General features: G+C 37.7%; 1 protein-coding gene across 3 annotated transcripts in view; it reads left to right on the top strand.

Moving 5' to 3' along the window:
* Positions 1-17,478, top strand: part of LOC113684955 (uncharacterized) — a 36,944-nt gene that overhangs the window by 2,668 nt on the left and 16,798 nt on the right. For 2 of the 3 annotated variants that reach the window (XM_089204948.1, XM_089204947.1), the window contains exons 2-27: positions 450-543; positions 2,544-2,684; positions 3,803-3,940; positions 4,221-4,453; positions 4,942-5,023; positions 5,377-5,556; positions 6,215-6,535; positions 6,949-7,269; positions 7,781-7,896; positions 8,002-8,287; positions 8,489-8,679; positions 9,017-9,183; positions 9,503-9,681; positions 10,178-10,258; positions 10,416-10,591; positions 11,024-11,090; positions 11,396-11,521; positions 12,072-12,322; positions 12,409-12,517; positions 12,942-13,163; positions 13,730-13,843; positions 14,350-14,430; positions 14,727-14,864; positions 15,820-16,073; positions 16,661-16,760; positions 16,953-17,027. In XM_089204948.1, the coding sequence (XP_089061074.1) occupies positions 2,600-2,684; positions 3,803-3,940; positions 4,221-4,453; positions 4,942-5,023; positions 5,377-5,556; positions 6,215-6,535; positions 6,949-7,269; positions 7,781-7,896; positions 8,002-8,287; positions 8,489-8,679; positions 9,017-9,183; positions 9,503-9,681; positions 10,178-10,258; positions 10,416-10,591; positions 11,024-11,090; positions 11,396-11,521; positions 12,072-12,322; positions 12,409-12,517; positions 12,942-13,163; positions 13,730-13,843; positions 14,350-14,430; positions 14,727-14,864; positions 15,820-16,073; positions 16,661-16,760; positions 16,953-17,027 (4,093 nt within the window). In that variant the 5' untranslated portion in view covers positions 450-543; positions 2,544-2,599. Of the gene's footprint in view, positions 1-449; positions 544-2,297; positions 2,379-2,543; positions 2,685-3,802; positions 3,941-4,220; positions 4,454-4,941; positions 5,024-5,376; positions 5,557-6,214; positions 6,536-6,948; positions 7,270-7,780; positions 7,897-8,001; positions 8,288-8,488; positions 8,680-9,016; positions 9,184-9,502; positions 9,682-10,177; positions 10,259-10,415; positions 10,592-11,023; positions 11,091-11,395; positions 11,522-12,071; positions 12,323-12,408; positions 12,518-12,941; positions 13,164-13,729; positions 13,844-14,349; positions 14,431-14,726; positions 14,865-15,819; positions 16,074-16,660; positions 16,761-16,952; positions 17,028-17,478 lie in introns of those variants that run through there. The other variant, XM_027202376.2, reaches the window with a different exon arrangement.

The raw sequence follows: 17,478 nt of genomic DNA, 5'->3' as shown, positions 1-17,478 counted from the left end.
GTGACTCACAGTAAGGTTTTTCTTTAAAAGAAACGCATGCTAGAGTACACGCGGCGGTCTGTGTATAGGGAAAGTCGAATCGTGTTCTTTTTGCTTCGGGAACATTTCAAGTAAACTTCTCTCTTAGGGAGTAATTGTTGTTCAAACTGTCCCTTTAGACACGTGCCGCTATGTCGGTGACTTACGACGATAAACACATTACTAAGTAAATAGATATAGAGATTTGTTTATTAGCCATCGTGCGGAGGAGGACACTTATTATAAGGTATACGTCTCTTTTACAGTGCTTGGTAATGAAGACGGTAAACCCCAGAAATAATAAAGTATAAAAGGGGGAACATGTCAAAATTATCCCATAAAATCAACTGCTTCCGCTTTAGGAACCGGCATTTATTGTAAGATAGACGTAAATTTCGAGTTTCTAAAGCTAATTCATACATTGATATTAGCTCTAGTGCCCTCTGCTGCGGAGCGTTTCACTCAGCGAGATTGTGAACGTGGAAAACGGAATCAACAAGCCCAGAATCTGTGTTCCTTTTTGAGGTAAATTACTTGCATTCTGAAATATTCTTAAGTAAAGTCTAACATTTGAATTATCGATCAACTAATGCACCATAAAATGAACGTTCAAATTTTCAAAACAAGTTACCGGCGATGGAGAGACTTTAGACAGCGTATGATTGATAAAAACAAAAAAGTGTAACACTGATTATGCTCAGAGCTGGATATGGAGACACACGACAAAAAAATTATAGCAGCTATATGATGTTAAAAGAAGTCGTTATTCTGAGTTAGAGTGCTTTAGCCAGGTAATCATCCCTTACTTTCATTTCTCCTTGTCGAAAGCAAGATATCTGCAAATTTACTGTTACCGAGGGTGATATTTGAGGGTTTTTAAACATAGGCAAGTATCCAACATCTTATTTTATTTCGTAATCAATATTTATGCCTTGTAGAGGGAAATGGCTTTGAAGGGTTTCAAGACTTCAATAGAAAACCGAAAAAAAGATAGTTACTTCAAAACAGCCTGCGGGAAATAGAATTTACTCTCTGTATGTAATTATAAGCATCACACATCCCCTAAATATTGAGAAAAGACAACTAAGAAATTATTTTTTCAGTTAACAGCAGGAGACTTAAACATAAATCTAGATGGTCTGTCTCAATGCATTTTAAGGGTAAACTGAGGTTAACTCGCAGAGATGAGTCGTTAATGGAAGAATGAAAGAAGGCGAAAGCTTGGCAATTCACTAAAAATTCATCGGCAGAAAGAAACCCAACATGTCCAAATCAGATCATTAAGCTCCGTTCGTAAATAAACAGGACTGACTGCTAACGCGTCATTAGCTCATCAAAGTCGAGAACCTAGGATTTTGACCCGCTGAGGTGATTCAGGAAAAAAACATTCACCTAAACCTCACTCTAAAGTAAATAATCGTTCTTCATGGTTAGTATTTTCACACTCCTTAAATGGTTTTCTACCGACTCAGTGATAAAGGATTTAAAATCATTTTTTTTTTTATATATATGCTTCGACAATTTTATGTTAAACAATTGGATATTATAATATGAAACGTTCTCTTTTAACAAAAGTGCTTGAAGTAAACAAATGTCGCTTTTTTATTTAAAGTCGTCCTATAATTAACACGTCATCTTTTGCTCAAAAGAAAAAGCTATTTCACAGGATAATTAAAATGTTAATTTTGAACTAAAGTTCGCTTTGATCTCCTTCATGATCTCAACATGATTTTTTCATTTTTTAAATAATTTTTTGGCTTACTTTTGATTGGACAGTGTTGTTATGTATTAGAAAACAAGCCGAATGAGGCCTTTTTTCTGCAATAAAGACATCTCCACAATTTCGTGATGTTCCTTAGTCTGTCACTTGAAGATTTTCAGGTGCACGTCAAAGAAGGTGTTCTGTGTTCCAATATGACCGTAAGCTGTCAGCTTTGTATCAATTTTCTTTCGAAAACACCTCATTTGTAATGCTGAATGCATTTGGAGAAAATTGATTGGTGAGGCAATAAGTGTTGGGGTCTGACCAAACTGAAAAATGAAACGGAAAAACTTCATAGGTAAAACAAAAATTCATTTTCAAAGCAGAGCATAAAAACAGTTTTTCTCATTGTGAGAAACAAAAAGACAACATTGACAAATCCAAATGTTAAATAAATTATTCATGCTGGTTTGATTCTGTTCGGTGAGTTTGCAGGTGCACGAAAACTGCATAATAATACCCTAAACAGATATCTATTCGCTATGAATATTCAACTTAAACATTTCAGTTTTGCATGATAGGGTATATGGCCAATTAAACTTCAGACATCAGAAACCTGGCGCTACCTTTCCTTAACTTTTAGCGCTAAAGTTTTCGGGTATGAAAACAGTGTAACATATTTCATAAAGCTTACCATGTTTTAACTGGCTATAATTTTCAAACGTTTCCCCAAAATCCATAGTTGTGTTATCACACTGACAGCATTTGCTTGTTGCGTAGATTATCCTTTGTTTACAACTTTATGCATCTTTCAATTTTTCAGGAAAAAAAGACAGTTTGACGCAGAAAAGACTTACTCCCGAGTCTCCACGCAAGCTGATGTATCGCTACGCTTTTAATTACCTCTTCCTTTGTCTTTCAGTCTGGAGAGGCCTACGCAACATACATGCAAGCACAAGAGAAAGCAAGTAGCCTTTGGTGTTTGTTAAATTTTTTTTCTCCTTTTTTTTTTTAATAAAAAAAGAGTATTACACTCTGTATGTATCGTTACTTAGACAACCTTCTTCGATGCCATTTACTCCATCCTTGATCCGGTTAGATTCAGAGAGTTGGGCGCATTTTAGAGATATCAAAAACTTAGGCATAGTATTTACCGCACTGTACGAGTCTTCAAATCTATTACGTTCTTCATTTTAAGCCATCAAATTTCGTTTCATCCATCGCATTTCCCGGTAAATCTTCTTTAATTTAACTGCCAATGGATTGCGAAATAATTTTTTCGAAACGAAAAATCGTTGGTTAAGCTATCGCTAACATTAACATGGAATGCTCGATGTCGTTTAGAAAACGTCTTGAGTCGATAAATTTTTAGTTGATTAAGGTTTTTTTTATTATGCAATAAATATATTTCTCAAGCCGTATAACAATCCAGTCTATGTGTTTGAAAAATTAATGCTTCAGTCAAACCATACTTAGAAATCAACGCAAAAAATCAATTTTTAACGGGTCTTGCGTATCTCCCTACTAAAGTCAGGAAGCATTTCCCGGCGAGAATTCAGAATTACATTTATTGCTTGTAACACTTTGACCTCAATTTTCTTTTTCCTTTTTGGTTTTTTGGATTCTAATGTTCTTTTGCATAGACATCTTACGTACGTAGCGGGTCCAAGCGCGGTGTACTTTTTATTTCCGTGAAATTTAGCCCGCTTGGCCTTTTCAACGTACACGTAAAAGAATAGCAATCATGTCTGCCATCATCAAACAGGTCTACAGTATATCATCTTTTCTTTTGGAGATCCAAAATGATTATCTATATCAAGAGGGTACAAAAGGAAGATGTCGTTTCCTCTGCTTGGATTTTAATAGGTTACGATATTTTGTTACTCATGGAGCTCAGCTTGAGTTTTGAACATACAGACGTGGAATGAACATTTACATGCATGCGGGCATTTATATGCATGTACAATTAATCCCTTGATTCAAACTTAAACGGAATATTTGCATGTGCTGTCCCTTAATTGAAACGTCATTCGCAGGTGCAGCTAATCTTTATTTAGGATTTTCTGGACTTTTACTTTTAAGGTATTGCGTGCTCTTTTGACGCCGGCTTATGTGGTTGGCAACAGTCTTCAAAAGACAACTTTGATTGGACCCTGCAGTCTGGGCAGACTCCTACTAAAGATACTGGGCCAAGTAACGGAGATCACACGACGGGAAAAGGTAAAGGAAGTATCCGAGTAACCAAAGAGAGCTCGCAGCAAAACAAAAACAAAAAAAAGGCCAAAATACTGGAGGCAAAGAAAGTTCGAGAGACTTAGTTGCGATCGGTTTTACACTTGATTAATTGAGAAGGTGGCGCGAATGATCTTCATCTTGATCATCCACCAAGACCAAACAGCTACAGAATATCATCGACTATCAAATAAAAAATTTTCTTAACGCATGGAATATTTATGTTTTTTTGTTTGTTTGTCTGTTTGTTGGTTTTTTTTTTTTGCAGGGAAATATCTTTTTACTGAGGCTGACTACCCCAGAAAGAAAAATGACTTTGCTCAGCTTATTTCACCGTCTTTTTCTGGTGCTTTTTGTCTCTCCTTCTTTTATAACATGCATGGAGCTGCCATGGGTAACTTACGGTTATCAGTTGATGACAGAAATGTGTTTGAAATAAGTGGAGAGCAAGGATCTGACTGGATACAAGCCCAAGTATTCGTAAATGGATCAAACAGCAAGGTAATGGCTTTAAATGAGTCCATAGGTTAAAGTAAATGATGACTTCCAGATGACTGAGATTGGGTTGTTGTTCGACTATTAAAAGAAATGAAAACAAACATCATTTGCAAACACTTCGAACTGATACACCATGGTAACTTAAAAATAAAGTAAAAAAAAGTAAAAGTAAAAATCCTGATTCAAGGCTGTCAAATATGAAAATGTGGGAAAGTCATGTACTGAAGAAAATTGAATCAGCAACTTTGTTGGCTTAGCCTTTGAAAAGCACTGCGCAAGAACATTCGGAGAGAAACTGAAGCGTGGTTTGATATGGATTGATGTGCTACATAATTTTACACACCGAAAGATAGATTGACTTTGTCTCTATGGGAGAAACTTTGCCTAACACTTACTTATCCCGCATAGATATTACGGTACTCTTTTCTATAGCAATACATACATCAGAAACCGATTGTTGTCGTTCTAAGATGCACAAAATTATGTTTCAGCTAACTTTTGAAGGAAGGATGGGCGCTGGGGACCAGGGAGATCTTTCACTGGACGACGTATCCGTAACAGGTTTTTGCAATGGTACGACATAACGTACGGTTTCCCTGTGTGTTACAGATACCAATATCTCAAGGGACGGTTTAAATCGTGTTTCTTTCCTTAGCTGATACGTACTGTAAGGCAAGAGAAAAACAGAGCTAATTTTTTGGTTAGTCTAAAGGTTATTCAACAAACGGTACAATCGAAATTGTCTATCCATAACCTTTGTAAGCCGGAGTGGAACTACTTGCACATGGTGTGAATGATATATTTTCGCTTTCTTCTAACAGAGCCTGTTTTTTAGTTCGGATAAGTTGGTAAAATCAATTTCAATTCTGCCGTCTACCGTGTTGCGCTTATACGCTCTCATTAATATCTCCTCGTCCTTTTAACAGTTTCTTCCTGCTCAATAATTCCAATTCCTCCCAACGGAACTGCAATATGCTCCAATGGAAATCTAGTGGGAAGTCATTGTAACGTAACATGCGTTGCAGGGTACTATCGAACTGGTTCCTCTACAAGAACATGCATGAGGTCAGGAGCCTGGTCTGGCACTCTACCCTCCTGTGTGAGAAGTAAGGTTTTAATAATTGAAGATTATTTCACCCACTTAATATATCACTTACAATTTAATAAAAAAAAGGATTTTGGACTTTAGGGGTGGATAACGCTATCCAGTGGCGGTATCTAGGCCCAGTTGTTCAAAGAGCGAATAATATTATCCAGCAGATAAATCGCTATTCAGTGGATAAATCGCTATCCAGTGGATAAGTGTTTACAAAACGTAAAGCGCTATCTAACGAATAGAGATTTTTACAGTAGATAGCGATATCCACCGTTGAAACAACCGGATTCATATGGATAGAGCAGTAGGTTTTGTTAAAACTTATCCACTGGATAGCAATGTATCCATTGGCTAGCGTTATCTTCCCCTTAAATAACTCGTATACATGCCATGAACTGCGTTAAACTTATTGTATGTGAATTTCAATGTTAAGCTCATTCTAAGTAATAGAAATGCAATTGTTTTGATGACTCAGACACTGCAAATGGGAAAAAAATGGAAAAAATTCACAGTTGCAATCAGTTCTTGCCTCTTTTAAGGTCTTATCAAAAGGTAGCCTATTGTGGTAGAGAAAATGTTTGTCTGTCGGTTCGGTGTTATTTGCGTTACCTGAAATGGGTCGATTGGGTTAACATGAATACCAATATGAGTATAATATTTCGCTTCAGTTGAAATTCGCTTGGTAGGAGGTAGTTCTTTGACGGAAGGAAGAGTAGAAGTTGGAGTGAACGGGATTTGGGGAACAATTTGCGATGATAATTGGAGTTTAAACAGCGCAACAGTCATTTGCAAAATGCTTGGTCTTTCCAACGCAAGCGCAGCTCCCGGAGACTCCAGCTTCGGCCAAGGGAAAGGAAAAATATGGTTGGACCACGTAGATTGCACCGGAAGTGAGACGTCAATTATCGATTGTAGCCATTTAGGTCTGGGTGCCTCTAGCCAGTGTAAACATCATGAAGACGCTGGAGTAATTTGCGGAAATATTACTTGTGAGTATGCTTTAGGGACTATTTGCAAAAGGAGAGGACTAAATTTACAGATTTATATTCATTTTACTTGTGGGCATTCCGAGCTCATAGCAGCGGTTGGATCATGGCTGTAAAGCATTTAGTGTTTCGAATAGGAATAAATCTAATGCGACTCTTTTAAGATAAGCATCATAAAAGAAATTTAACGAAAACTGGTTACCTTTGCATCATTCTTCTACCAGTGATTTACCACAATGGCATTAAAGGAAGAGCTAATTAAAAAAAATAACAGTGTAAGTACAAATTATTATGAAAGTTTTGATCTGTTATTAAAGAAAATCAGAGACGAAAGAGGGACGTTATTGAGGCTAACATAGGAAAAAAAATAAGTGGGAAAATTGAGGGATCCATAATTTAACCATGATTTATGTCAGCTTTTGAGGTTCGCCTGACGGAAGGCAGCTCACCAAATGAAGGCCGAGTAGAAATTTCCGTCAATGGAGTCTGGGGAACTGTATGTGACGATTTCTGGAGCATTGAAGACGCATATGTCGTGTGTCGCATGCTAGGACTTCCTCAGGCTACTGCAGCTACAAAGGGACAATCATTTGGGAAAGGCACAGGTCCAATATGGATGGATAATGTTCAATGCTTTGGAAATGAGAGCTCATTGCTGTATTGTAAAAGGGCAGATCTGGGAGTGAAAGATTGTGCACATCTGGAAGACTCGGGGGTTGTCTGTGGACCGCCATCAGGTATCTCTGCTACATATAGCACTTCTTTAATTTCAAAGGCTGTGTACATGGCAGAAAATAGGGTATGGGCCCGTCAAGAAAGGACTAAGCACTTTAATTTTTTCCAATTTTAACCCTTAACATCCCAACATCGGTATGCATCTCCTCCATACCATTCTTTATACATGTCCTGAGTTGCTTACAAGGAGAATTGGTTTAACAATCAAGAGGTTCTTTAGTTGGTGATTATTTACTGCAGTCTCGTGACCACCATTTTTTAATTTAGGGATGATATCGTGAGGAGAAATTAGATGCTAGTCACTCTAACGGGGTCAAAAGGTTAGGAGACCTGTAGATGTAAAGGAACGACAGACCTTTGCGTGTGGATCATTTAGTGGCATTAGTCTACAAAGACTCCCTTGAGCGTAGCGCAGTAAAACTTGTTCAAATAATTCTCAATGAGCTTTGCACCGCCGTTTCTTCTCTCTCTGTCTTTTCCATTCATTCTTTCTTTTAAATATTTTATTTTCAGTTAAAAAAAGTAATATTGCATTGAACATGACCGTAAACCAGTCTAATCCAACGGCACAAGCTAATGCAGTCTATGCAGTTGATGGACTGTTCAACACATGCGTGGAGTTCAGTCAGGTAAAACCTACAACTCCGTTAGCATAAGAAAATTTTGGAAGGTCGCTTCATGCTATGGAAACAGGGATAAGTTAACTTTAACTATATATTTCATTTGGTTCTCAGGCAGTCGACAATTGGTTCCAGGTGGATTTATCCAAAAACTTCTTCATACATACTGTGCATGTCTTCCTTGGCTTAAAGAGTTTTCAAAAAGTTCTTGTGGACATCGGAATTGAAAGTAGTATGAATCACCCTGTGGATCATTCATGCAAAGAGACCAGTCCTTTCCCAAGAAAACATTTCCGTGTGTTCCGTTGCATCCCTCCAGCCAATGGTCGTTTCGTAACAGCAACCATGATAACAGAAAACGTCAAGTTTGTGCTATGTGAAGTTGCAGTTTTTGCATTTGGTAAGTGTTTTGAAAGTAAAGAACTATATACCTTGCCTGACAAGTACGCTCTCCACTAAACAGTCAGCCCTTAGTGTTCGAAGGTGACGACAAAAATAATTGTTGTAAATCTCATTAATATTTCGACAGCGTGCAGCTCGGAATAGTGCAAAGTAATCAAGGAAAATGTTTAGAAGCATTTTTGATTGTTATTATTTTCAGAAAATTCTCTGGAGTCCGCTGGAATTTTGAGGGAGGTGTGGTTTAAAGGTATTAATTCACAAGATGATCCTATTCTGAAGTACCATCCAGTTTTCAAGGAAGCTGCTGACACGTTGTCAGTGCTAAAAACTTTTCATGTTGTTACCAACTTTTCTACCACATATGGGCAGCGGTTGTCTACATTTATTCAGGTATAGTATACTTGTATAAATCCTTCGAAAGTACCTCTATCTGCGCCCAAAAGCAATATCATATTAACGCATATGACGTTTACTTTATTATCAGCCTAAAGACTCAGTCGCTTGAGTTGGGCGCATGGCATTCATTTCATTTCTGACATGAGCCAGTATTTTATTTTGCTGCCTTTATTTTACTGGTCTTTTTTTTTCGCCGGCAAAAGTCTTATTTTTTTGCCTAGTTGGCTATGAGGAGATCTCTTCCGCGTTTCTACTGAAGTATTAAAGCTTCGCTTTCACCAAAGTACGAGCAACATCCGCGCCATATACTCTCTATAATTTCATATTCTAGCCAGAAGCGAGTGGGTGGTACACTTTTTACATAACATGTGAAGATGAATGCGAACTGTGGCTCACAAAAACAGATGAACCAACCCTGCGAGATGAGCATGACAGAGACAATGGTGGGGAACTTCTTGCAAAGTTAACAACAAGAACAGGAAATCTGATATGGGATGGGTAAGAGGAAAGGTTGCCGTATCATTCATACTCGTAACCGAAGGGTCCACTCGTTCAACTGAGTCTTGTAGAAACTAAATGCCTATATTACATAGAACTTCTCTTCTAGCTGGCCTCAATACATGACGAGAACTTTGTATCATTATATATTTTTCTTTGTGCAAACAATTTTCTAGTTCAACATCCCATATGTCTTCCTTTTCTTTTTTCTAATCAATCGAATTTTATCAAATTTCTTGAGTCATTTCTCGATGGCCATTGCCAGTAATGACGACAAACACTTCAGAATTTATGAAGTATATTTTAATACTTATTCTAGGACTTCAAGGCAAAAATCAAATCAGATTTACCTCAGTTGCAGCATGTTTTATCTCCTGGAGGGTTTCTCAAAAGAGTCGTACAGACGAGGGCATCTTTCCGTGGGTTGGAGTCTTCACAATAACACAAGCCTTTTTGAAAGGCCTCTTGTTGGAAACCGCACGACATGGATCCTGCCAGGTTGTTTAAAATTCCCTCTAATTAAAACATAAGGTACACAGTGGCGTCTACTTGAATCTATAATCAGCCAGAATTGGGGAAACCCAGGTAGTGATATTACGCCCCCTCTCCCTCCGAAAAAGAACAAATCCAGGTTTAAATAAAAAATTATTATTATTATGGTTATGATTTAATACATCGTGTTTATACCTATCCAAGAACGGTGTATTACTTTTTCTATTATTAAGAGTCGATTAATTGTTGTTCTCGACACTTTCGCAGCTATATTGCCAATTACTCATTAGTAAATGGGATCGAATATTGACGCTTCACCATCTGTGGCTCGTTATTTGCTTTTGTTAATGTGTTTTGGCGTGCTTTTACGAATGTTACTACGGCATCAACATTATAGGACAGCAATCTAGCAAGTCATGGCATCCTTCAAAATGTAGCACAACGGCTACTGATTATGATTTGTTATCTAGTTATCCTATCATTTCTTTTCTTTATGTTAAAGGTAAAAGAGAGTTAATGTTTAGAGTCAAACAGAACATTAAAGACATCACAATGACTTTTGGATCGACTTTACAGATTTCAGGTTGGTAAATCAGTTAACTCGCAGTGTGTTTTGAGCCTATTACTAGGGCCATATCATCAGTAATCAATTATTAACTTCGTTTTATTGAGTGAGCTGCTAACACAGGTGGCTTGTTTTCACTAACGTTTTCTCAATTGTTATTGTTTCTTTATCAAAGCATTCTACAAACTTTGCTGTCTTGGTATATGGTGTCCAAATAGTACAATAACACTAGGAATTAACGTATTTGGACAGAATCACACTGTGAACAACTCGCTAACGATGACATGTGAGGAAAAACACTTCGACTTCGATGTAATTGCTTCAGTACAACCTGGCCGATATGGGGCGAAGGTAAGCTTCACAAAGCTTTATTACATTTTCTCCCATCTATACTAACCAATACTAACCAATACTAACAAATAATAGCCAATACTAAATACTGACCAATATTGACCAATACGAACCAATACGTTATTAAGATTAATCTCTGACTAAACAAATAGATTCCACGCGGCCGTGCGTCTGTGCAGTTGTAGAAGACAGATGACGTCAAAATGTGGTAAGAACTAAAACTTGGCACACGAGGCGCACTTAAAGGTGTCACTGATGTTCTTACCCTAATTTGAAGTCTTTTGTGGTCTACGCGGCAATAACATATAACAAAGAAGCAAACAATTTTTAATGGTGTCGTCATCTCTGCGTCTCTCCTCCAATAATCCACAAGTAAGAACTACAAGGCGTGCGTAATTTAGCTTCTTAAATTAATTTCTGCATTTTCGCAAGGTCCATTACTCTTTCATAAATGAATCGCCAGTCAGAAGACGGCACTTGGGATACATAATTGTTAACGGTAAGGACAAAATAATTATCCTTGCATAGTAATGATGGATAAAATATCGAAGATCGACACAATACTCAAGCAAACTGAACAATCGTTAGCCAAGTAAAGGACAACTTCTACTTAATTTATATAGCCTCCGTATTATTACAATAACAAAAGTGTTTCATACTTACAACACTCAAACATTTATCTTATCATGAACTTGTTCATTGAACTGCTCTAATATGAAATTTCTTTATTAAGTAATAAACCATTCACCTTTTAATTATAGGAGTGGATTAGAAAATTCAGTTTTCTCGCTCGATTTTTTTCAGAATCTGTTATTGAGGAGTGCACTTTTGATAGCCCATTAGGACTCTGCCCGAACTGGAAAAATGGCGATGGAAAAACTGGCGAGAAGTGGAGGTTTTCAAGCCAAACAAACAGAACCGGTGAAAGAGGTATAAATTTCATATTTGTAGTTTACACCGTTGAAATGGTCAGTGCTTTAAGTCTAGAGACATTAGAAGTCTACTGTGTCTCAGTGTCAATATTTTTTTGGTCTCGACGATTAAACTTGCTTATAGTCTTTAAAATGAAAAGATAATTATATGATGCTTCAGGCCGGAAACAATCTGCATCCCAATTGGAACACATGATGCAAGGCCGAGCTAAAATTTAAAAAGATGTGACGACTCATAGTACTCCGCAAAGTTTTATAACCCTTTGAATAGGTCAGAAAGTTCATCCAAATGGTTAATATTTATGTACTTTCTCGTCCAAAAAGGATTAGAGAAATGACTAATAACTCGAAATCTCTTGACTTGTTTTCTGTCATAGGCGCACTAGTTTCCCTTTTGATAACATTACCAAAACACTCCGAAGCGTCTTTAAATTCATATTACCAACCTTTGTAATCATTTTTTCGCACCATTCAAACTACACCTTCTACCGAATTAAATGAATAGCGTTTTTTTTGTCAACCCTGTTCCAGTTGACTTTTTCTTTCAGGTAACTTTGCGTATACCGGTGGCACTCATAACTACGTCATACAAGAAACACCCCCGATTTCGGCTGGAGAGTCTGTCCCTTTATGTTTGACATTTAGCTTCTTGATGCAGAGTAAATCTGCTTCAAATTTAAACGTGAGTTTAAAGTCGGTTCACGACGAAAGCGAAGTGCTTCTGTACAGTCTCGTTGGGTATCATGGGAACCAATGGTCAAGAGGTCAAGTGCCTTGGAAGGAAAGACAGACTTCCAAGGTAACAGAATGATAATCTGGAAGCTTTTTATAAAGAATTGTTGTGAACAATGATGAAGTAACCATATATTTCATAACGTCCTTTAGCTGATCTTCAGAGGCTTCTCTAACGGTGTTGAAGAAATTGCTATCGCCATCGGCAAAATTAAAATATCGACCAATGACTGTGAGGTATACCCAGTCTTCTCTTCTCCAGGTGAGAAAAACAAAAGCATGCGGTATAACTCAGACAAAAGTAATAAAAACAAGAACATTATGCTATTTATGGACAATGTACCAAATGAGAACATCACACCTTTCCGCTGGCTCTTGCAGCAATACACATTTTTATGTAAGTGAAAGCAACATCCTAGGTGGCAAGCCAAGAAGTAATTTGTAACTAAACGTCAGATGTTCAGTAAAATTGAGCGTCAGTCGATGAAAAATTACGTCGGGAAAAGTTATATGAGACTTGTATGCATCAGCAGGTACACTTCAACGTTAAACCATTTAAAGTCGTTAAAACAAAATTGCATCACGAGAAACATAAAAACCATCGTGATGTTAATGGTTGCTTTCAAATTTTTTGAAGTGGCAGTGTCACAAATACAGACGGAAGAATTTTTTTTTTAACGATTTAGGCTTCAGTTGTAACGGCGACGAATTTGAATGCGATAATGGACAGTGTGTTGCATCATCTCTACGATGTGATGGAGACTTGGCGTGCACCGACAACTCAGATGAACGAGATTGTGCGTGCCTTTCCAGCGAACTCAAGTGTGGCAACGGCAATTGTGTTCGTGTTAACAACTTATGTGACGGGGTTCAACATTGCCCTGACGGTTCCGACGAGGCAAACTGCGGTAGGGAACATCATATTTATGTAATGAACAGCAAAAGGGAGCAGGAAAGAAAGACAACCTCTTCCTCTTTATCCTCAAATAGTCTTAGTTTTCTTTTTGAAAATGGTATGTTATTGCTCGTGTTTATTGCAAATCGTTTCATTGCACTTCGTAATTTAAAAACTTAACAATTCTCATTGGTTTAGAGAAGAGGATGATCAATCCCTAGGCCCAAGGATTTCGATGGTGGTGCATGTAACAAACATCCTGAATACTGTAATGAAGAAAGTGTTATGTGTCATGTGTATAAATATAGTACTTTGAATATCAAAGATGGTAAATTTTGAGCTCGTTCATCAAACAAAAGAAGAAGAATTTCATTTTGTTACGAGTTCAGTTAGTCACGAGCGTAAGATAAATCAAAATACAAAGGTTCAAGTCAGGGTTGAGGACTCATTTTTTCTATCAGTGTTCCACCACGCGATACAACGATTAACAGCGTTTTCATTTGATTTTCAAGTTCGAGACTCTCTATTAAACAGGTTATCTTACGAGGAACTTACAATTATAATAATAAATTATTCCAGAGAAGACATGTCCTGAGTTTCAGTGTGTTGCTGGAAACTGCATCCCATGGTACGCCACTTGTAAAACGGATGACAACTCGTGCGCCGACAACTCGCATCTTTCTGCAGTGTGTGGTAAGCATAGCGTCTTTCTTATTTTGCTTTTTATGACGGTTAAGCTGAATTGTATATATATATATATATATATATATATATATATATATATGTATATATATATATGTGTATATATGTATATATGCATATTTTGATTGCTATTATCGACTGGAGGACAGACGCGTCGATGACGTCACCATTAACAACATTCTGCTCTTTCATCCTATAAAACAAATGGGTTTCATGTCTCCGTGTGTCTGTCCGTGTGACACACTCGGCTGTGTACCACGTTTTTTTTCTTATCACAATTTGACGCCATCTGCGAGCTAATATATTCTGAACCACAGCAACCTGTAATATACATTTTAATGTACTACTACAACTATGGTGTGTTCACTGTAAAAATTACCTTTGAAAGAATTACAATCCATGGTCTTCGTCTCAGAAAAATAGTAAGACCCACTGGAAATAAATAATCTCATTGTCATTAAAGTTCAAACAAAGTATCTATGCCCCTTATGTTACAGGCTCATCTAGCTGTCCCTTGAACAACCTAAATTGCGTGGTACATGAAGGAAAAACAAAGCGGCAGTGTTCTTCATTTAGAGGTATTGTTTGTACTTGTTTATCTCAGCAAAAACCTTGTTTTTCTTGGCGAGTTAGAAATAATCCTCTCTTCCTTGAGACCAACAAGTTAAATCGGATGAGCAGACCGACCGCTAAAACTGGGGAGTGAAGTCTATCTTGGTTTTACAGAAATCTCGAAAAAGAAAAGGAAACATTAGCCTCATCGCACGAAGATGCCAAAAATACTTAGTTCTGGGCTACTTTTTTGTGTCAGTGAACAAAATTTCAAAGAAAGGAGGATTAAAAAATAGTCTTATTAAAAAATATTTGTTTTCAGGCTACTGTGGCTTTGAAAATGGTTTATGTGGGTTATCTAGTGATATCAGCATGGAGTTCCAATGGAGTTATGGCTCAGGAAAAACCCCATCACTCAACACTGGTCCCAGTAGTGATCACACCACATTCTCAAAAAGAGGTAAACTATCTATTAGAAGGAAATTTATCAACGTTACATAAAATTGATGCAAACTTTTATTTTATTTCTCTTCATTTCAAGTAGCCAGTTATTCCCTGCCTGCCTATCCTAGTAGGTTGAGGTTCCCCTTGAAGGGGGATATGACCCGTTTTAACATCTAGTTCAACACTTTAAAAAAAATGCCTGTTGTGAAATATAGTATACGAAACACACTATAAACATCTCAAAAATACAAAATATTGACTTTCAGAAGAGGTCAGAGTCAGTTTCTTGTGACGTTCGCTTTTAGTACTACAGACTTCATCCTTGCGATACAAAGCATTGTCAACTTAAGCGAGTTGTCATGAAGTTGTGAAAATTAGAGTTGGCGGGTAGAAAAGGTTCCATTGTATTTCAAACCGAATACTCCATTAACCAGCACTTTTTGCAACTCGGAAACAGCAAAATAGTATAATTTCGTAAGGGATTTCATTAGGGTTTCATTAGGGATCCGTCGGTACCATAGATTCCTTCCCTGGGTGCAAGTCTACAAACCCTATTTGCCCTATTCCTGCTACTTTAACAGCTGATTTTGTTTTATTGTGTAAATCACGTTAGTTTCCTTTATTACCTAGTATTTTTGTGAGAAATTTTAGCATTTCTTTAGCATTGATTATCTATAATGGAAAATAATTTTACCTTCAACTTGCGTTAGTCTCAAGTTTTTGAACTGACACAAGTGTCGATGTCTTGTAATGGAGTATCTAGTTACGGGAAATAAACAATCTGATAAAAGGCAGAGTATAGAAAATATAGAGAAGAATCTTGGAGACGAATCGGTCACTCTGTAACTTGAAGAATGGAATCACCCGGACTTAAAAGCTGACACTTGAATGCTACAAAGTAACGAGTTATCCTCCTTTTGCATGGTTGTATCCTCGTCGGATGCCATATCAACAATTTTGCAATATTTCAGGTGTATACATTTTTATTGAGGCTTCACAGCAGTCCCCGGGGGACCGAGCTCGACTCATCAGCGACTGGTTGATACCAAAAGAGCCTGCATGTTTGCAGTTCTGGTATCACATGCACGGAAGACACATTGGAACCTTAAACATCCTCCTTAAGACAAAGCGGTCGGAGATGACGGTTTGGCAGCAGGGATCGAGGGATCATGGAGATAGATGGATCTTTGCACAGACTACTATTCAGAATGACAGTCCATACAAGGTATAGGTATTGGAAATGAGGTGGTGCGTGACTTGGCAATCCACATACATAGTAATGATTAATTAAGGAAGTTGGGGCAAATGACGAAGAGATTAACTATGTTAGACGTATCAGATTTTGGGCGTTAACGGCAAGAGAGATGCGGAAACTTAATGGTTAGTACACTGGACTCAGGGTCTAGTGTTCTGGGTTCAATACCTGCCCGGGTCAAAGTGTTTTGATCTTTGTTCTTTGTTAGTCGTAAAACGGCAAAAAAAAACCGTTAGTCGTTAAAAAATTTAAACGTATGAATCCTTTTCGAGTCACAAAAGAAGGAAGTTAACCGGTTAGCAGTAAAATGGCCAAAATTTTAACCGTTAGCCGTAAAAGCCATCACCTCATTGAGACCCTCCTTCGAAAAAAAAAACGTGATGTAGGGATTGTTTTCACTTTTTTCTGAATGTTTCGCAGACCATCGTCTTATCCTAGTTAGAGTAGAAATAAATTGAAACTTTCATGCCCGAAACTCCACTATAGTTTGAATTTTGTCGAGAGCACCAATTCAACTGAAAAATTCACTCCCTTTTTGTACGATTGTTTTTGGACAGTTCGTGATCGAGGCCCAAGTTGGTAATGGCCTTGAGGGGGACATTGCATTGGACGACCTAAGTGTAATAGACGGCTCTTGCACCCATATATCAAACCAAGGTAAGATGAACAAGGAATTTATTCTGTACTGACTTCCATTTCCGTGATTGTAAGCTAACTAAAGACAGTATGGTGTGTTCACTGTAAAACATTACCTTTGAAAAGAAACGAAAATTTATCAACTCAACGACTGATAACCGTACTAGAACTCCCCAGAAAAGAGTCTAATTCTGTTTCTTGCTTCTTTCCTAGTTAGTCCTGATTGTGATTTTAGTGAAGATATGTGTGGCTGGACTGGAGATCCCGACTGGAAGATTCACAGTGCAGGTTAGTTGTGGATCCTTAACCTAAACTCACTCGCTGTCCACATATCTGACTAGATCATAACAAGGTACAGCATAAAGTTAACAGAACATTAAGAATATTTTCAGCAGGGCTTTCTCTTTCCATAAGCGGTTGGCGATGGTGCAATAGACAGCTAGGCCCAGAAATGGGGCTGTGAGGCTCCTTTCTCCAAGGAGGGTCTAGAGGCATGCTGCCCAAGGAAAAATTGAGGCAAAAATAGAGGGTTGTTCAATTTTTATTCACACCTCTGTGATTTTACAGTCATTCCTGACCAGCCAGAATACTACGTTTATGAATATACGTAGGAAATACAAAAATCAATGGCTTGCGGGGAGGCTGTCATTTCAAGACCCCTTACTGGCTCTAACTCACTTGTGTGAAAGCGCATGTAGAAAAGTAGACTCAAACACGAGAGCCTGCTCGCCGGCTAAAC

This window comes from Pocillopora damicornis, chromosome 4, assembly GCF_964200805.1.
Source record: "Pocillopora damicornis chromosome 4, jaPocDami1.2, whole genome shotgun sequence".
NCBI lineage: Eukaryota > Metazoa > Cnidaria > Anthozoa > Scleractinia > Pocilloporidae > Pocillopora > Pocillopora damicornis.
This window is presented reverse-complemented; position numbering and strand designations above follow the sequence as displayed.